Here is a 21,739-nt window from a genome sequence, read left to right on the forward strand (position 1 = left end):
TTTGAGTTCAGCTCATGAAAAATGGGAGCAAAAACAAAAGTGGTGCGTTTATATTTTTGTTCAATGTATTTTACTAAAAAATTCACTTTTTCTTCAGTTTTCTCTGTTTCTCATATAATAACCTTCAACTTTCAATATGAGTTTTTATTAACATCTACATTTCAGTGTAAAACAACTAATTTTCCCTGAAAAATGCAAATTGCAGAGCATAAGATATATAAATAAATGGAGATAAATCACTTAAGAAAGGTTATAATATAAATAGGGAAAAATTGATTTGGGAAGTGACATAAACGTAACACTGGGTCTTTATGGGTTTAACAAATACACACTGAACAGTCTAAATGTAAGACACCACCATGAGTATCAGACTGTAAATAATAAATACCTCATTGTGAGGAAAGAACAACCTTTGACAAGGGCTTACAGGAAATGTTCCTACCATTCAATATATAGAATAAATATTAGGTCCCACATTAAGACAACCTAAATCCGCCTCTTTAACATCCACATCTGTCTAACAAGACACTTTCGACGCTATGAACTGTTAATCTCAATCACGTTTAACACCACTGGACTGGTCTACCTGCATCCATGTACAGTTTAACAGCCGAAACAGGGTTTTTTTTATTCCTTGTGCTTTGTGCACTGTCACCGTGTTGGCTGCTCCTCATACGAACAAGGTCTCTTCAAACCACCGTTACTTCCAAACAATCGTTATCTGATGCCCTTAGAAGACAACATGTTCTGTATTCATTTGGCGGTCGCCACGTCTGGAGGAGACAGGAGGGAAGGGGGTGGGGGGTGGGTGGGATGAAAAATTACTCATTTTGTTTTGAATTACACAATAAATGACGGGATACCCTTGTGAGTGCATCTACAGGTTATTTGCTTTGAATAAATCAGACGGAAATTTACGTAACAAGGATGTTTTTGATTGCAGGAACATAAATCAACACTGAGCAGCCGTGCACTAATGTTTTAAGACATAATACATCATAGTAAAATCAATCCAAGGTTATTAATGTAGCAATTTTTGTGATTTTTTTTACAGTCAAGGCACAAATATCAACTATGATTAGGTTTACGACATTACAAAAATCACGCATGCAGGAATATTTTACCTTTATGTGCTTCAAACAGCTGCAAAATATTAGACGTAGATATTAGAGAAGTCTGAACTTTCAATGGTGCATGAACTGACTGTAAGTTTTTTACAGTGTGTATCCATTTCATAGTTTATGTTTTAAAACTGTAAAATGAATAAGGGCAATATTTTAGTATTTTCAGGTGCGTTTTTCTCTGAATTAACCATAAAATCATCAGTTCTTACCTCGTCGTGTGGTATACAGTGATGGAAGTCCACCATTCCAGACACTAACTTTTCTGATCGTGTTGTGTAGAGTTGTCTGGGGATCTGAGGAGACAAGGAGGAGACGAGGAGGAGATGAGGAGGAGATGAGGAGGAGACGAGGAGGAGCCAAGGAGGAAACGAGGAAGAGATGAGGAGTAGATAAGGAGGAGACGAGGAAGAGGTAAGGAGGAGACAAGCAGGAGATAAGGAGGAGACAAGGAAGAGGTAAGGAGGAGACAAGGTGGAGATAAGGAGGAGACAAAGAGGAGACAAGGAGGAGATAAGGAGGAGGCGAGGAGGAGACGAAGAGGAGATGAGGAGGAGACAAGGACAAGACAAGGAGGAGATGAGGAGGAGACAAGGAGGAGACAAGAAGGAGACGAGGAGGAGACGAGGAGGAAACGAGGAAGAGACGAGGAGGAGACAAGGAGGAGACAAGGAAGAGGTAAGGAGGAGACAAGGAGGAGACAAAGAGGAGACAAGGAGGAGATAAGGAGGAGATGAGGAGGAGACAAAGAGGAGACAAGGAGGAGATAAGGAGGAGACGAGGAGGAGACGAGGAGGAGACAAGGAGGAGACAAGGAGGAGATGAGGAGGAGATGAGGAGGAGATAAGGAGAAGACGAGGAGGAGACAAGAAGGAGATGAGGAGGAGACAAGGAAGAGACAAGGAGGAGACGAGGAAGAGACAATGAGGAAACGAGGAGACAATGAGGAGACAAGAAGGAGACAAGGAGGAGACAAGGAAGAGACAAGGAGGAGATGAGGAGGAGACAAGGAGGAGACAAGGAGATGAGGAGGAGACGAGGAGGAGACAAGGAAGAGATAAGGAGAAGACGAGGAGGAGACGAGAAGGAAATGAGGAGGAGATGAGGAAGAGACAAGGAGGAGACGAGGAAGAGACAAGGAGGAGACAAGGAAGAGACAATGAGGAAACGAGGAGACAATAAGGAGACAATGAGGAGACAAGAAGGAGACAAGGAGGAGACGAGGAGACGACAAGGAGGAGACAAGGAAGAGACAAGGAGGAGACAAGAAGGAGACAAGAAGGAGACGAGGAGACGACAAGGAGGAGACAAGGAAGAGACAAGGAGGAGATGAGGAGGAGACAAGGAGGAGACAAGAAGGAGACGAGGAGGAGACAAGGAAGAGATAAGGAGAAGACGAGGAGGAGACGAGAAGGAAATGAGGAGGAGATGAGGAAGAGACAAGGAGGAGATGAGGAAGAGACAAGGAGGAGACGAGGAGGAGATGAGGAAGAGACAAGGAGGAGATGAGGAAGAGACAAGGAGGAGACGAGGAAGAGACAATGAGGAAACGAGGAGACAATAAGGAGACAATGAGGAGACAAGAAGGAGACAAGGAGGAGACGAGGAGACGACAAGAAGGAGACAAGGAAGAGACAAGGAGGAGATAAGGAGGAGATAAGGAGGAGACAAGGAGGAGACAAGGAGGAGACAGGCTCAGTGTTCAGTAAATGCTTTACGGATCTACATATATTTGAAAAGCCATATACCAGAAAAGCAGATGCAGTGCAGATGCAGGTTAGACAGTACTAGACAGAGGACAGACTGGGTTCTGTCTGCAGCTCCTTCTACACAGCTCAGACTAAAAACTACACGTCGTTGCATAAGGGTCCTGAATGTAATGGACTGTATGCATCTTTAATCTGTGAACCTGGTCTGGTTCCCAAAGTGGGGTACACGTACCCCCAGGGGAACTTAAAATTGAAAAATACATTAAATAAGTCATCATGTACGGAATACAAAATAAATAATGAGGGTTAATTCTAAAATATAAAACGCAATAAATACATTCATACAATAAAACTGACACTCCTCATTTTATTTCATTTCAATACTTGTATTTGTTATATTATTATTATAATTATTATTATTATTTTTATTTTTATTTTTTTTAATTATTGTGTGTCATCTTGCTTAAGCTTTGGAAACATTTTAAGAACATTTCTATTTTATATTATTCGAAATGAGTTTATTTGAGTAATTAAGCAATTATTTTTTGTTGCTGAAAGGTTCATTTATTCATTCATAACCATTTAATTTATTTTTCAAAGTTTCAATTTTTTATGAATTTTTTAAAATCTTTTTTCTTCTTACATTTACTTATAATGGGCGAAATGTCAAATGTCTATAAAAACATCCATTTTGTTTCAATTTACTTCAGATTTGGCACATATATAGAGGTAATTATTATGCTGACATCACTACACTATAGACATGATGACATCAGCTGGATTGATGACAAAATAAGATACAATATGTGTGAGGGGCGGGGCTTGTTGTGCCTGAAACCCAGGGGCGCCACTACTAACTGTGGGCGCTTTCATAAAATTCAGTATCTTGTCGATCTGAGGGGGGTGCACGATCTACACATAATATCACTTGCGATAGCGTGAAAACGAACACTTAACATGGTTTCAACGTCCAATTCCCGACCTCTATGCCTCTGTCATCCCATAGGGGTCTGAGCCTATTTTGGCCGTTTTTCAGTACTTCTGATTTTATATACTATATAAAGAAATGTTTATTATGCCCATGTTTTGTTTTTTTTGTTTTTTTTCCAGCACAATTTCATCTCTGTCATCTGCCTATTATTTTTTCACTTTAACCTACTATATCAACACAAAAGGACAAAAAAACTCACAAAAAATCTAAAACCGATTTGAAAAATTTATATAATTCATTGCATAAATAACACAAAGATGCTTAATGAACCTTTTCAAAGACTTTAAAAGTAAATATTGGTTCCAAATATTAGGTATATAATATCAAAATTGTAATAAATTAAAACTATACTGAAATATTTGACATAAAAGCAGATCTTAACATTCTCCGGTTTTCTCACCCCCCCCATTCCAGTTCAGGTGGGGGTCATTCTCCCTCTTACCTGCAATGCTAATGCAAAGAAATATAATGCTTGCTTTATATCGCTATAATAACACTATATCGCTTGTTTGCTCTAGTTTCTAACACCATACCTCCAGTTGTATTTATCAACATCAGATAAAAATGGGAGTGTTTTAAATCAGCACTTTCGAATGCAGTTATCCCCAGTGGTCTACGTGACCGACTTCCGATGCTACGACGTGTTGAAAATGTCATGTGATTCAGTCACAAATGCTGGAACCCATGAATCTGTCACGTTTACCCCCTCTTATCGGCGCCCCACCTGGCACCACTTGTTTGTTTTTTCTGATTTCTTCCAAACGCAGCTTTAACAAGTACTTTTTAACTACTGATTACAAGCCAATATTCTACCAATATGTGTGCAAATAAGTGAACAGTTCACGGTCTGTATGTGCATCTTAATATAAAGTTTTATATATCCTCCTGAGACCCAAAAATGCATTTTTGTCCTCTGTAGGGGACAAAAGTTTAACAGTTTTACTTAACCTCCTCAGACCCAGCTAGGGGTTTTCTGTCCACATTTGTGGACAAGAGTTTCACAACTTTATACAAAAAAAAAAAAAAACGAAAAGAAAACTGTCCACCACAAAGGACATTCCATAAAAATTTTAAAAACTGCATCTGAAAAAACTGTTGCATCATGTTTCCAGTATAGGCACTTACAGGGTGGGGAAGCAAAATTTACAATATTTTGAGGCAGGGATTGAAAGACAGTGTATGACCAATTAGTTTATTGAAAGTCATGAGAATTTATTTGCCACAAGAAAATTGACATAATAGAAAATGTTTTTATTCTATGTGTCCTCCTTCTTTCTCAAACTGCCTTCACACGCTTCCTGAAACTTGCGCAAGTGTTCCTCAAATATTCGGGTGACAACTTCTCCCATTCTTCTTTAATAGTATCTTTAAGAACGTCGACATTGCTGTGTGATGTTCTATTGGGAGCATGTTCTAAAACGTCCCAAATAGCAGAATCCAGAGGGTTTAGATCTGGGCTAGAAGGCGGCCATAAACATGATTCCCAAAAATTGCTAAAGTTGGATTTGTTTCTGTTGTCAACAAGTGTGTTGGTGTTCTTGTGTAAGATTTTAACTTCAAATCATATTTTACTGCATTTCTAACGGTCTTGTTGTCTACCTCAAGTTCAATTGCCATTTTTCTCATGGATTTGGTTGGATCCTTTAGGATTTTGGATTTGAGAGCTTTAATAAAAGCTTTGGTACGTTTTTTGTTGCTTCCTCCACTTCCAGACTTTCTCATAATAGTTTTGCTCATAGTCATTCTCTTCTTTCCATTATAAACAGTCTTTATGGACACTCCAACTAGTTTTGAAATCTCCTTTGGTGTGACGAGTGCATTCAGCAAATCACACACTCTTTGACGTTTGCTTTCCTGATTACTCATATGGGCAAAAGTTTCTGAAAAGGTATGGATAATAGTGTTAGGTATGATTATGACATCAATATATGTTTGGTTTCAAAACAATTGATGTAGTGCCTGCTGAGAAAAAACAACTAAATGTTCATTGTAAATTTTGCTTCCCCACCCTGTATTTAATAAAAAACAAAAAAAGCTTGTACTTTGCTGACATTTCCTGGGTCTTAGGAGGTTAAAAAATACTGTCCATTGCAAAGGATATTCCATTAAAACATAAATGAATAAATAAAAAATAATAATTTTTAAAAATGTGTTTGAAAAAACTGTTGCATTATGCAATTTCCAATCAAGACAATAACTTAAAGTAAAACAGCTAAAATTTTCACTTTCCTGGGTCTCAGGAGGATATAGCAGAGAAATCAACAACTGTGAAGGTGAATGTTAAATTATGATACAAAACAAAGATATGAAATATAATACAGACAGTTTGTTAGGGTAGTTAGTTCCTGTTAGTTAAAGGTTGAAGGCTGGTTTTAGTATAGTTTAGTCACGTTAGCCATTAATGCTCAACTCCGTTTTATACCTCGATACTTAGATGTACATTTTCAATGGAGGCAAAATGCTCCTGTTCAGAATGTCTGGACTGAGTAGAAGCAGAACTTGAAGGACACGGTAATGTGGACACTTGAGTTAAGACACCATCGTCATTCTCAAACACTGGGTTCACCCTCAAAGTATTCTCAAAGGCATAAGGGGCGAGGGTGTGCCTATAAGGTAAACGAGACCAGGTAAGGCTTACAAACGAAACACAACAACAGCACAAACATCAAGAAATAGAAACTCAGCCAGTATGTCCATGTGGGCCCCAGAAGGGTTACATGTGGGCTGTATATAAGGGTCCCATGTGGGTTTGTCCACAGTTTCCATGGTGACCCCACGTGTGTTTGCCCACATCAGAACCAGAATCAGAGACCTGAATATGTCATATTATTTATTCTTCACACTATTTATCCCACGATATTTGTCTCACATGTCATTTGCACTACTGCTCATGTTATTTGCACTACTTAAATTCTATATTTTACAACTATCTTAGTTAGCAATACTTTTTATTTTTTAATGTAAATAACTGCACCTTTTACTGATATGTGTTGTTGTTTTACTGATATGTGTTTTTATTTTACTGATATTTGTTATTGTTTTACTGATATTTGTTTTTATTTTACTGATATTTGTTGTTGTTTTACTGATATTTGTTGTTTTACTGATATTTGTTATTGTTTTACTGATATTTGTTTTTATTTTACTGATATTTGTTGTTGTTTTACTGCTATTTGTTGTTTTACTGATATTTGTTGTTGTTTTACTGATATTTGTTTTTATTTTACTGATATTTGTTGTTTTACTGATATTTGTTATTGTTTTACTGATATTTGTTGTTGTTTTACTGATATTTGCTGTTGTTTTGCTGATATTTGTTATTGTTTTACTGATATTTGTTGTTGTTTTACTGATATTTGTTCTTGTTTTACTGATATTTGTTCTTGTTTTACTGATATTTGTTCTTGTTTTACTGATATTTGTTGTTTTACTGATATGTGTTGTTGTTGTTTTACTGATATTTGTTATTGTTTTACTGATATTTGCTGTTGTTTTACTGATATTTGTTGTTTTACTGATATGTGTTGTTTTATTACTGATATTTGTTGTTGTTTTACTGATATTTGTTGTTTTACTGATATTTGTTTTTATTTTACTGATATTTGTTGTTTTACTGATATTTGTTATTGTTTTACTGATATTTGTTGTTGTTTTACTGATATTTGCTGTTGTTTTACTGATATGTGTTTTTATTTTACTGATATTTGTTTGTTTTACTGATATTTGTTGTTTTACTGATATGTGTTGTTGTTTTACTGATATTTGTTATTGTTTTACTGATATTTGTTATTGTTTTACTGATATTTGTTATTGTTTTACTGATATTTGTTATCTGTCTGTAAATTCTTGCACTGAACCTGAGAGCTTTGCCTCATTTTCATTGTACTTGGTCCAATGACAGTAAAGAGATTCTGATTCTGATTTTTATTCTGATTTTGATTCTGATTCTGATATGGGCAAACACATGTGGGACCACCATGGAAACTGTGGACAAACCCACATGGGACCCTTATATGCAGCCCAGTGGTAACCCTTGTGGGGCCCACATGGACATGCTGGCTGGGAACAGGGGGTTATACTTACACCAGCGTTATAGCCTTTTTGGGTTTTAAACATTTCTTGTTAATAAATATCAAAATGCCGATGATAGCGCAGACAAGGCAGAGACTTCCCACGAGGCATGTTACAATAAGCGGCGGGTCGACGGGCATCGACACCAGCTCGTTGCAGCGTTCTCCGTGGTAGTGCCAGTATTTACCCACAGGGCATCTGCGACACATGAGATAACATTTTAGGCTGCGATAAAACAACATGCACAAACAGATTAATTAATGTCTTACAACAGAACATTTCCCACCTCGGACATGCATTAAATGTTCAACAAATTCCATCAAATGTACCCTTCAGCAATTCTGCCTTTTCTAATTCTAATTGTAATTCGCCCATGTGGAAGTGACTGGTTCCTGTGTATGATGCCTGACTTGTGCTAAATGGGCAGCCAGATGCTTCATTGTCATTTTAAAGGATCACTGAACTTGCTAGCCTAAAGATGCTGACTGTACACTGAAGTGAACTGTGTCCAGTGGAGGAACATTAAATTTGCATATGCTTTTGTCAAAGTGGAAGTAATTTGGGACTCAAGGACACTTTAACATGTAGACAGAAGCAGCTGGGGCATCTCATTTCTGGTTTTCGATTAATAGCTAGCATTTATTCATTCTGCGTCAATTAATGCAAGATATTCCACTTTGTCATCACGATAGAGCTAAAGTGGCTTTATGTGATTATTTTATCCTAATTCACACTTAATTCACAGTTGCTCCATATATACTTGCAGTAAAACCCACGGTGTTTGATCAACGAGAGTGGATGGAGACACTTGGTTTATGTTCAGTTAATGATAGATTTTGCTGAAAAAGTCACTTTTTCTTCAGTTGTCTGTATTTCTGGTATAATAATCCTCAACTGTGCTCCAAGCTTTTATGAATATCTACAAGATCAGTGAATTAAATGTTGGAAAATACCTGATTTTTACTGAAAAAAAAATAAAAATAAAAAAAATAAAGAAGATCATATTACAATAAATGGTGATAAACCACTTAAATATGGTTAAATACAGACAAGAATTAATTTGGGAACTGCGACAAATCAAACTGGGTTCTTATGGGTTAATATAACCTATAGAACCCCCAGGATCATTATACATTATCTTTAACTGAAGTTTGGAAATCTTTTGACCTTGAATTTATCTCCCATGCAACTGAGTGTAAAATACATCTTTATGCTGATGACACCATACTGTACTGTGATGAAGTAGCTATATAAACTTGGCCAATAAATCAACTTTAGCACTACTGTACTCATTTTGAAGTTGCAGTCCTTCATATAAACTAGTTCCAAATGCAGAAAAAGTCAATCCATGTTCATATTGAGATAAATATTGACCACAATAACCTCGTCGTCTTCACTAAAAATGTGGCATCAAGCTTTTTCTTGTATTGTTTTTGGCCTGCACTGTCTGTTGTCAGTTATGAGGTCAGTTTCTATCAAAAATATTTTTAAAAAATGTATACAATTTTCAGATAATCAGCAAAAGAAAACGCAAATTTATGCAGTTTTTCATCCACTTGTATTATGTGGATATGAAGTACTGGTACTTCATCATGATAATACCCAAGTTGTTGACTGAGGAGCTGACCGATGTTAATTAATTTTAGTAAAACTTTGGGCTGAAACCTTCGTATACCAAACCAAACTGCTGGTCTGGATCAAACCCTTCCACAGTTTATCAAAGCCCTTCATTGATCCCCACATGCACTGATGTAATCATTCATTAAATCTGTTTTCCACTCCATTTATTTGCATTAACCTTTCGGTGATTCACCAGTATCTCCGTACCTCCCAAGGCTGGCAATGTTTACTGATATTTCTATATTTTATTTTTCAATTTTTTTAATTTTGTATTTTCACTCAGGTTTTTAAATGAGTAAATTAAACAATCTAATCAACCACAACAGCACTGGTTTTCATGTATAGAATAATTGGATAATTTTTGCCTCTGATGACCAGTTGGGTTTAGGAAAGCTTAACATATATGTTCTCTGATATTAGACACTATATCATCTGTCTTACTGAGTGGCTAATTAAGTCCAACCTAATTAAGCTGCATTTCATGTCACATTTAAGGTAACTGTTAATTAATCTTCTTTAATTAATGGTGAAGTAGAAAGTGATCAAATCATCTGACAGTGACTTGATCATAACAGAAATTAATGCATTAACCGTCAAACATCTACAGAGTTACTGGCAACAAAATACATCCACTGATGTAAAATGTAAAATAAGTTTTGACCCACTAATTCTATCAATATTTTGAAATAATTAAGGTAAAATACTCTTCAGAAGCATTAAATGTGGCCCATTTGGATGTTCAGAAGCTCCATAGTGAACATGGAAACATAATCAGGTTCTGCAACATGTTGTAGACACTGGTTATTAAGTTCAATTAATGATATATTTTGTTAAAAAAGTCTTATTTCTTCATTTTTTTCTCTGATCTGATATAACCTTGAAATGTGCTCAGAGCTTTTATGAACACCTACATGGTAAGTAAATGAAATGTAGGAAAATGCCTGCTTTTAACATCAAAATTCAGAGGATAATTGTATAAGTAGTGATAAAAGGAAAGGTTGGATGTGGACAGAAAAAAAAAAACAAAACACTTGTGGAAGTCACCATAATAGTAGTTCTAGGTCTTTACAGGTTAAACCATGATGAGTCATGCATTAGATCAGCATTATCTGTATATAGTTGTATAATGTTATACATACAGTTCTGGGAAAAAAAAAAAATGAAGAGACTACTGCAATTCCCTGTGAAATCAGCATGTGTGCATATATGACAGCCATTCCATTCCTGTGTCTGTTGAATTCCAACGCAAACACACCTTACTCTACTTAACCCTTTCATGCATGAATTATGAGAACCTTAACCAAGATTTTTTTTTCCTGAGTGTTTTTATTCCTCTTTAGGCATGAAAAAATAATAATGTGATTGATTTTTTTTTTTTTTTTTTTTTTTTAAATCAACCTGTTTTTCATGGAGTTACAAAAATGTCCACTCAGCTACACCATGAATTTTATTCTTGAAGCAAAGAAACATGTATTTAAAACCCAATATCATACAGTGATATGAGAACAGTGAAATGAAACCATGTTTAATGCAGCTAATCTGATGTTTTCTCACATTTTAGCATATTCTAATACTAGTTATTACTCACTTCATGGAGATAATATGCAAAAAATAAATATTAACAATTGATTTCCACTCAAGAACCAATCAAGAACAGCGAAGTTACAATAATGGTATGAATTGCAGTTTATGAGATGATGCATAAGTGTTCACTGTGTTGGTTGATATGGAACTAAAACAACAAAACCCATGAATAAGGTTAACAACGTTCATCTAAAAACTATTCCTTGACTGAACAAAAGAAAATAGTATATTTATTTATTTAAAACCCATGAATATACAAGAGTAAAGCTGTAGAGTAACTGTCCACTGTAGTGACCACTATGCACGAAAGGGTTAAAGGTGCAGTATGTAGGAATTATGTTCTAATTATAAAATGACCCTGACTGTCACCAGACATTAAGGAATCATGTTCATTTCAAATACTGATATCACTGACTGTAGTAGTCCAGCCAGAATATTTGCATTTGAAAAGCTCAGTGTCAGCGCCAAAATGATGTTTATGTTGTCATTGTGTGTTTTGGTCTGAGGCTCCGCCCATCACCTGTCTGCCAATCACAGAGTCAGTGGCCTTTCAGCATCCAGGTTGCCAGTTCCCACTGAGCTGCAGCTGGAACATTTCTGATCATAAATGTCTGACGTTATTAAACCTAAAAGGCCTCTTATTATTCACAAATACATCGTGACAAAGTGAGAAACAGAACAAGGAGATGTATAGGAGATGATTTTGAAACATGGAGACGGATGAAAGAGGAGAAGAATTTGAAGACCGACGCCGGCCAGTCTGACCACCCGGTAAGAACCACTGAGAGCCGGGGCTGCAGTCTCTTCACCCGATCCCAGACCGTCGGTGTTTTCTCCCGGGGCCGGGCTGCAGTCTGTTCTCCTGGCCCTGGTGAAGAGACTGCTGGTCCGGGACTGGTGAAGAGACCGAGTACTGGTGCAGGACTTGTCTCTTGCCATGGTAGCTCCTTGTAGTTCAGTGTTTTCTGTGGAAGTGGCCTCTTCATGTAGCGGTGTGTAATCCAAAAGGGGGGAAAGCTCTGTAGTCCAGTGTCCGTGGTTCAGCCGGGGGGGGGGGGGGGGGGGGGGGGGGGGGTACTGTGGTGATCCGTGCCACTTGTACTTCATGGAAGTAAAAGTGCAACTTAAGGCTCATTTCCCTTTTCCCTACCTCCTGAATCTGTGCAAACTTTCATTTGAGTGGGCAGGATGTTCGTCCTGGAGTATTATATATTATACTTATGTATAATAAGTCTGGTGATTTTTTTTTTTTTTTTTTTTTTGTATGATTATGGTGTGGTGACAAGGATTAGTGGAAATACTAGTAGTAGACGCTCATGTTGGATCTGGCAACCCCTAGCCTGGGGGGAGGCGGAGAGGATACCACGCTCTACAGTATTTTGAATGTGATTACAGTACCAGTTTTGGCCACAATCCTACATACAGCACCTTTAATAAACACCTGATACATGTCTTATTCAAGAAGGAGAAGTAAAAACCACTACTGTGGCCATCACTTTCTTCTTACAATAGGCAAAAACAGTGTTATTAGTTCCACAAAAGTAATTGGAATCCAAAAATAACTATAGAAAACTACTGGACTTCTGCTCTGACAGTGTTCCCAAACTCTGAGGACTGGTTCTTCTATCAGGACAATGCTCCTGACCTCAGCTAGGTCAATAAAGATGTGGATGACAGACCACCAGATGAAGACCCTGTCATGGTCACACCAATATCCTGACCTGAACCCACTTTGAAAACTTCTGGAATATAATCAAGAGGAAGATGGATGGTCACGAGCCATCGAACATTGCTGAGCTTCTTGAATTTCTCTGCCAGGAGCTGCATAAAGTCATCCAACAGCAACGGTGGAGAGCCAAGGCATTATTTGAGGTCTGAAAACACTCATCTTTTTGTTATTTTGACCACGTTCTGCAAATACATGCTCTAAATAACAATATTTTTATTCGGAATTTGGGAGAAATGTTGTTGGTGGTTTAGAGAATAAAACAAAAATGTTGATTTTAATCAAACAAAGTGCTAATTTTACAGTGGTCTCTTATTTTTTCCAGAGCTGTGTATTATACATAATGTACAAATGTCTGTTCTAATTGTGTGTTATAGAGTAGAATACAGTGTTTTAACATGTATATTTGTATTGTATGTATTTTTTTTTAATTTTTATTGATAATTTCTTTTCTGCTACTTTTTATTATATTTGAATGGAGCAACTGTAACACACAGCCAGTGGTGTAATCCAGGGGGTACAGCAGTAAACAGAGTATACCTACTTATTTTTCAGTCATCATTGCGTATACCCACTTCTAAATCCCCCTGATGCACACCATTCAGTAGTATCTGCAGCCAAATTGCCCTCGTTTCCCCCTAGGATGGTGAAGCCATGACCCGCCCTACTCTGCCTCTAATTGGCTAGTACTTGGTACCGTCACTGATTAGATTGGTTAACTTTAGGCATGAGGACTGATGAGCCAATCAGAGGCAGAGTAGGGCGGGTCATGCCAGGGAAAATATGGCTGACTAGTGCTGACCACCTCTGGAACCTGATTGGACACCTCAGGTGCCAGTGCCACCCCAGTTGATTGACGGGTCATTGCATGTCTCGTTGAAAGATGCACGATTATTAGAAATGTGAAAGAGAAAGGCAGAATAAACGTCTTTCAAATGAGTGACACATATTGAGAGAATCTACTTTCGTGGAATATATAATTCTTAGGTACGTTTTAAGGTGGTTTCAGAATGAGTCACTATTTTAAACAACTGACCATATGACTGCACATTTAGAGGAAAAGAGATGTTGTCGCTAATAGTTAAACTGTGTGAGTAGGCTAACCTTATGAAAGGCTAATGTTATCCTGTGGTTGCCTCATGTTGAATACATTTACATTCATGCAGCTACTTGTGTGACCAGTAAAACCTACAAACTGCACCTGATCAAGTCCAAGGTTATAATAGTTTTGGATTTTTCATTATAGTTTAGTTTTATTTAGTTTTGACTTTTTTTTTCTCTAATTCAGTTAGTTTTAATTTGTTTTTAGAGCAGGTTTGCTAGTTTTTATTAGTTTTCTTTTTTTTCTAAATGGTTAGTTTCAGTTTAGTTTTAGTTTTAGTTTTGTCGTATCTTTTATCTTCTTTTCGTATTCAAATAAATCCCATACAGGACTCTGCTTTCTCCCAACTTTAGTCTCTATGTTTCCAGGTGGAGTGGGGATGAGAAGCCAACTCTAAACGACAAGTGACGAGAAGTGACGGACCGTGAAGTGTCATATGGTGCCGCTAGCTAAAACTGTTAGAGCGAAATAAGTCAATTTTGTATCAATCCGACATTGACAAAGACGACAACGAGGGGAATTTTATGCATAATTTTTATACGTTTTAGTTAGTTTTGTAAGCACACAATACAGTTTCAGTTAATTATCGTTTTTTCTTTTAATTATACTTTTTATTTATTTCAGTGAACAAAATGTTTTTTCAATTCTAGTTTTCGTCATTTCGTTAGTTTTTTCGTTAGCGATAATAACCTTGATCAAGTCATGATAATTTTATAATAGTGAGCAAATACTGACGGATTTTTGGGTAAACTAAATAGAGTAGTTTGACATGTCACTATTTCTAAAGTTTTTCTGGCATTCTTTAAAAAAAAAAAAAAAAGGGCAAAAATTGAGAGTATACCCACTTCTCCAGGGGCCACTACACCACTGCACACAACAATAATTTCCCTTTAGGATTAATCAAATATTCAGATTATTTAAGTGTATGATGTGTACCTTTTATACAGGGTGACACAAAAAAACAGGAACTTTTTAACAATCCAATGAAACCAAGAGTGATGGAAGAAAAATATTTTATTCATAGTAATTGAAACCTTAAAACATGCCATTTAAGAAACAATGATGGAATTTTAATTTTTTTTAAATTACAGGGTGACCCAAAAAAATGGGAATTTTTGAAGTGCATATTGGCAGACATGAGCAAGTGGCAGCACTGTGAGACAGTGACCTTGAGCAAGTAAACACACCTCCATTTTAGTAACCATTGGCAGCCGTGCGAGAATTGTTCGGTAACCGTGTGATTTCAAGATTCGGTAACGTTCCCTGGCCCCCTAGATCGCCAGATTTGTCCGTTTGTGATTTTTTCTTGTGGGGCTATCTCAAGAGTAAAGTGTACACGACTTGACCAAGAACTCTGGATGAGTTAAAACAGAGAATTCAGGATGAAATTCACAGTATCCCAGCTGAGATGTTGCAGCGGTCAATGAGGAATCTCAACAGCAGATTTCGAGAATGCATTCGTACAGGAGGATGCCATCTACAGGAAGTAGTTTTTAAAAAATGAAAATTCCATCATTGTTTCTTAAAGGCATGTTTTAAGGTTTCAATTACTATGAATAAAATATTTTTCTTCCATCACTCTTGGTTTTATTGGATTGTTAAAAAGTTCCCGTTTTTTTGTGTCACCCTGTATAAAGTGTATCCTACATTGTGGAAAAAAAATCTGTCTCCATAAAAACCTTTAGAGCTGTTTTGGAAAATGGCTGACAGTGATAAAGTATAATGTTTGCTGTTCTGTCACACATCAGCGTTGGCGTACCTGCATGTGGCTCCATGCCCCGGGATTATTTCACACAGTCCACCATTAAGGCAGTAGTCGGGCTGCAGCGTACAGGTGCTCTGACACGGCAGGCCGTCCACGGTGCTGTAGCCCGGGTCGCAAAGACACTCCGCCTCCTCCGTCCAACTGTTTACCACACAGCGGGAGAACTCGTTGCAGGCCAGAAACTTACAGGGGTCTGCTTGGTCAGCTGAAACCACCATGATGGAGGCAGCAGAAGAAGAAATACAGAGGAGAGAGAGGCTCATGAATATTAACGTGGCGTCCACCTGTCTCTCACAGTCTACAGACTCAGTGCAGAGATGAAAGGCCATTTTGATGGATGTGAATAGAGGTGTCTGCTTTCAATAAGGTGTGTTTAATGAGGTCACATACAGTCATGAACTCAGGCGTCAGATTTATGCTCCTCTACACCTACAGACTGCACAACAGCAAAATGAAAAAAAGCTATGTGTTGTAGATAGGCTCTCTGACCTTGTGGCATGAATGAGCACAAGTCACTTTATGGATTTTTTTCTGCGTTCGGTGGATGCACAAGAATGACAATACTTCAATAACATAACAGAAAAGCCTGGGTTTCACTTCTGTACATTTGATTCTGCTACAATGATGCATTGGCACGCATTTTTCCGAGACGAGCAGATTGCAGAATCCAAAAAGTATGGCAGTGTATTAGAGTCACAGAGAGGGGAAAAAATCTGATATTGACAAAACAGAACACTGGGTTCAGACTGTTCAGCTGGTAACTGAGACATCCTTTTTTTCTTTCTACAATGCTTGGCTTTGAGGTTAACCTTTAATCAGTCAAGTGACTCTTATTCATGCAATAACTTGTTTTTACCTTTCAGTACTGTTATTATTATTATTATTATTATTATTATTATTACTTTTTTCCTGATCAGTACTCTATTTTACAAATGTGTATTTGTGTTTGTCTGTGCAATTATTGTTTTTTATATGTTTTAGCTGTGTTTCTGTTTTGTTTCTGTTTTTATTCATGTCTTTTTCTAACTCCGTGACTCAGGGAAACGCACAAGAATTCCAATGTAACTATACTGCCATGTGTCTGTGCAAATGGCAAATAAAGTCTATTCTATTCTATTCTATTCTATTCTATTCTATTCTATTCTATTCTATTCTATTCTATTCTATTCTATTCTACTCTAATTTCCGTAAACATTAAATATGGGGCCAATCCCATGCCTCAGTAGTCACTTTTCCATCTGACATATGCGCAAAACTTTACCAATATTTACTAAATGTCAAAAAAACAGAAGTGCAAAAATTCATTTTTTCCATTAAACGAGTGATATTTTGCTTTTTTCATGGAATTATGCATTTTAAAACATCTCCCTGTAGTCTACATAAACTGTAAAGGCTATGCTTTGGTCTGAATTCTTCATTAATTCAACTCCACAGGTCCATCTTCAACCCTATTTCTGAGTAATAACAGCAGAAAGGTGGTTTTGAACGCTGGCCCTTTGAATGCAAATTAACAACGAATTAAGAACAAATTAAAATGGGTTGTAGTTGTACTTTTGGAACTATTAGGCTCCACAAATACACAAATAAATGTACCAAAGATTTCTAAAATGGGTTTAGTAAAATATGACCCCTTTAAATCCCAAATGCAATGATTTGTTTATTTATTATCACAACATGTCATGAGAAGTCATTCCATAATCATGGCAACGAACATAAATATCTGTTCTTTTGAATCTAGAATGCTCGTTACCTGTCTACCCTGTACTAAATTCAAAAATGATTTGGTTTCCTCCTGTGCCCACACATTCCACGCCATGTTTGTTTTAAAACTCTTCTCCTTCGCTTGTTGTAACATCTGTCACCATCTGGGTTTTTTTTTTGTTCACATGACTCTAGTTGCACAAAAAGGTCTTTTCATTGCAGTTTTGTGTGATGTACCAATTTTGCTCCACTCAAAAAAATAGGACCAATGGCCCTGTAGCTTACCGGCCAAATTAAAAGCTTTGGGAAATGTATCCAGATGCCACTTATTATCACCCAGTTCTGTGTATTCATTCTATTACAGAAATAGCCCAAGGTGAAAGCATGGATGGTTGGGATTTATTCTTTAATAGACCTGGCTTTGTTGAAACAAGTGTTTCACAAATATTATTCTGAAAACAATGTGCATACAATAATGGCTTGACTGACTAACCATAGGTCAACTTTGGTCATAAATTCTAGTGAAATGTGTTGGCAATATATATCTCAAATTATTTAACCATCAAATAACAATGGAAGGACTTTAAGGATCTATATGCAGCAAAGGGTGCCTGAATGCCTTTGGAATGAAAATATGGTATTTCAAGACGGGTCATCTATCATGGTATTTGGAGGGGCTGTGTGGTCCAGAGGGTTAGGTGATGGACAGACATACCAGAGGCTATAATTGCATCAATCCACTTCCTATCTCTTATAATGGGGAAACTTTTCAAAGTCGCACCAAATCCAGAATCAGATCTGGATCCAAATAATTTCCCTAACTTTTGTTGACATCATCATAAAGAAGCTGTATACCAAGTTTGAAGTCAATCGGAATTGTAGTTTTGGAGAAGAAGATGATTGAAAGTTTTGTAACGGACTACAGACAACGACGACGCTGGACGCCGCACGATGACAGTAGCTTACAGCCTATCAGCCGGTAAGTTAAAAATCACCTCCTGCAAGCATAAAACTTTCTGTCAAAAAACGAGTTTTGGTGAAATTTTCATGAGGAAAATTTTTATGTGTAAGTTATATTCGCGCATTTTGAGGGTCAATGGAAAAGTGACCAGTGAGGTCAAGAAGCATGTTGGTTTTTATAACACTGTACAGAGATTCAGAGAAACTGTCAAGAAATTTTGAAGTTGTGAATAGTGAATATGAGTGATTTTTGTCCGTTTATGACCTTATAACAGTTGTTTTATCGCATATGTTTACTTTTTAGCAAGTGCTGCGAGGATGTTTTATGGCAAGAGAAGGGAGACTGTTGTCACGGCAATAGCAGGAGGCAGATGACGATACATTTCTGAATTTTTTCTCAAACTATTACGACTTCATTTTAAAAAAAGATTTCTGTTTCCTAATAGTCTTTCATTAAAAACTCCCCTAATGGGGAAAATTATTCTATTTTCTTCAAAATCACAAAATGTACATCTGTTACTGGGAAAAGCTAATTTTGTTAGGCTGATTTCCTAAAATTACTATCCACTGACACATTAAACTGAAAAATGATGCTAAAAAATGGCTAAAAGTCATGTTTATTTAAAATAATGAGGACACAGTCATTCAAAACCAACTTCTTATGCTTTAACTGAGAAGTTCTGCAAATGGACAAGTAATTCAATATGTTCCTAGTTTGTTTCTGGTTAATTTTAGCTCAGTAGCAGAACAAAAGATATGGAATAAACATGAAAATCATCCTTTTTGGAAAATTAAACAAGACTCAATTCCTGGACGTAAGGCCTTTTTTTAATGTTCTTCTCACCTGGTTCTACTTCCAAGGACCGACTGTCAATCTCGATGTCGAGCCGTTTAGATGCTGCGTTACAGAAATCCTCCAGAACACAGTGTACAGACTCTGTGACGTTATACGGTACCGGTTTGTCCAGTTTCATCTTGCTGTTGACCACAACGCTGCCGTTCCGGAAGTTGAGGATTTCCAGTTGTTTGAAACCGGTCAAATTGGTCTCTAGATACGGTAAAAGCTGCCGAGAAAAGAGAAATCATTTACAATTTTGCTTATAAATTGTTTTGTTTTCTATTCTACAGGTAGACATAAAGTAGTTCTCTAATACTTCAGTTAGATCAGTTTTGTGTGCTGTTGTATGTTGGGTTAGTGGAAGGATACAGTCACGGAAAAAATTATTAGACCATCAAAAGTCATCAAAAACAATCAAGTACTAACTCCTGTGTGTATCATGTGACTAAAACAGACAGAAAAGAAAACGTGGAATACCTAAAAGCACTGTTTTGGCAGTACAATGCTAAAGAACTGAAGTGATTTATTGTTATTATCAAGAAAACCATGGAAAATAGCTAGATATCAGCTCTGAAATTAAATTCTTATGAGCTATTTTTGTTGTTACCATTATATTTGTCCAAACAAATGTACCTTTAGTTGTACCAGGCATTAAAATGAGCAAGAAATTGAAGAAAAAAAGGGTGGTCTAATAATTTTTTCCATGACTATAGGTTACAAAATAAACTTTAAGCGCTAAAAAAAAAGTCCACTTTAAGTCAGCATCAAGTGTCTGGAAGGAAAAGAGCCGGGAACAGAAACTACATCTAATCCTGTGGTTTTACTTCCACAGTGACACAGCTGAGGTTGTTATAGCACAGTTCATTTCTGAATTATTCAGGTCACATTTTACAGTGTGAACGCTATGAATAGTTAGTAATTAAATTTTGATGCAAGCATGAAATCCTGCCATTACTGCACTGACTGTGTAATGAGATCCAGAACAAAATTAGGGTTAGGTTTATATGCGTTAGCATAAGAACAGAGGAAGTGTTAATGCCAGTCATGGAAAAGTCAGAGAACACATGATGAAAAGATCTGACACTTATAATAAAAGAATTGCATGACAACAAAGCTAGCTCCAGACCAAAAAAGCAATCAATAATATATGCTGTTTGGTAGAGGCTTTTATCTAAAGTGCCCTACAGTAACAAACACATGCTATTGTATCTTTGCATTTTAAGTACACAGAATTACCAACACCATCTGGGCACTAAATAAATCAACGCAGCCAACTTTTAACTTATATTTAAAATTTTTCCACATTGCTGCTTTTGGGACTCAGACTTGCAGCTCAGATAACCGAGGAACCAATCTATTAAGACTATGGACCTGGACTGATGACGGTGGTGATATTTAGGCAGGGAGGAAGTCAACCAGCTGGAGTAATGGACCTGCATCAATGTTCATCGATCTGAACCACTCTCCTCACAGCCACTTGCGTTCACTTCAGACGAGGCAAACATCAAACCGCCGCGGTGTGAGAGGGAGAGATTACGATGCTTTAGCAGGCCTGGCTGTCGAACGGGAGATAAGAGGCCTTAAGGAGCTCTGCACTGATCGGGTTACTTCACTTATCACAGGCCGACAGTTTACAGAGGGCAAGTTCCCTATAGCTAACAGTCTGTGAGGGAAGAGGAGAGTTAGAGGGAGTCCAGAACTCCAAACAAATGGGTGGAAACCGCCTCTGGTGCCCGACACACAACTAGGGGTGTGTATTGGCAAGAATCTGGCGATAAGATACAAATCACAATACTAGGATCACAATGCAATATATCACGATATATCATGATACTGTTAAAAGGCAATTTTTTGTTTGTTTCTTTTTTTTGTAAAGATTATTTCCTGGAAGAATTGAATTCCACCAGAAATATGTACAAATACTAAACACATTGTTATTTGATCAGAACAGAATCTAATGCTATATCAAAATTTTTTTCTAATTCTCTTAGTTTCCAAAGGAACTCACATCTGCCTCTCTCAGACAGTAAAAAGTGCTTTTAGGATGCTTCAAATAACCATTACTTAATAAAACAGTGTTAAATAATAATAAATCGGCTAAAATTTACTTAGGGGGTCAAATGAGTGGCCATTTTTGTCAAAAAAAAAAAAAAAAAACTGTAAGAAATGCACAGAACTGGGTCGAAATAATGCTAATCCATTTGTGCACAGACTACTGATATTATTTGACAGTGGAAGCTCTATTTTCAGAAATATTGGATTTCGAATAGCATGTGTGTATGTGAAAACTTTTGCTGGTGGACGGACGTGACATTACCCATGATGCTCTGGTCAGTACCAGTACTTTATTAGTAATAAACTTATAGACTTACTATTGCTAATTCTCCTCTTATTCATAAATGTTAGTATTGTGGATCTAAAACAATAACAGCTGACACAAAAACACAACATGTGGCAGTGGACGGATGTGACATGGTTGTTACAGATCCCATCATACTGATGCTCAGCAGCCATGTCACCGTTTCCACAAATGATCCCTGTGCAAAAACTA

At 37.0% G+C, this 21,739-nt stretch overlaps 1 protein-coding gene across 5 annotated transcripts in view; it reads right to left on the minus strand.

Annotated features, from left to right (window-relative positions):
• Nucleotides 1-233: 233 nt before the first annotated feature.
• Nucleotides 234-21,739, minus strand: part of impg1b (interphotoreceptor matrix proteoglycan 1b) — a 63,683-nt gene continuing 42,177 nt past the window's right edge. For 2 of the 5 annotated variants that reach the window (XM_030127366.1, XM_030127364.1), the window contains 6 exons: nucleotides 19,195-19,414; nucleotides 15,684-15,894; nucleotides 7,905-8,090; nucleotides 6,244-6,427; nucleotides 1,334-1,417; nucleotides 234-773 (listed from right to left, as the gene is read on the minus strand). In XM_030127366.1, the coding sequence (XP_029983226.1) occupies nucleotides 690-773; nucleotides 1,334-1,417; nucleotides 6,244-6,427; nucleotides 7,905-8,090; nucleotides 15,684-15,894; nucleotides 19,195-19,414 (969 nt within the window). In that variant the 3' untranslated portion in view covers nucleotides 234-689. Of the gene's footprint in view, nucleotides 774-1,124; nucleotides 1,144-1,333; nucleotides 1,418-6,243; nucleotides 6,428-7,904; nucleotides 8,091-15,683; nucleotides 15,895-19,194; nucleotides 19,415-21,739 lie in introns of all 5 variants that reach the window. The other 3 variants (XM_030127365.1, XR_003934578.1, XM_030127367.1) reach the window with 3 other exon arrangements.

Source organism: Sphaeramia orbicularis, chromosome 22 (genome assembly GCF_902148855.1).
Source record: "Sphaeramia orbicularis chromosome 22, fSphaOr1.1, whole genome shotgun sequence".
Taxonomy (NCBI): Eukaryota; Metazoa; Chordata; class Actinopteri; order Kurtiformes; family Apogonidae; genus Sphaeramia; species Sphaeramia orbicularis.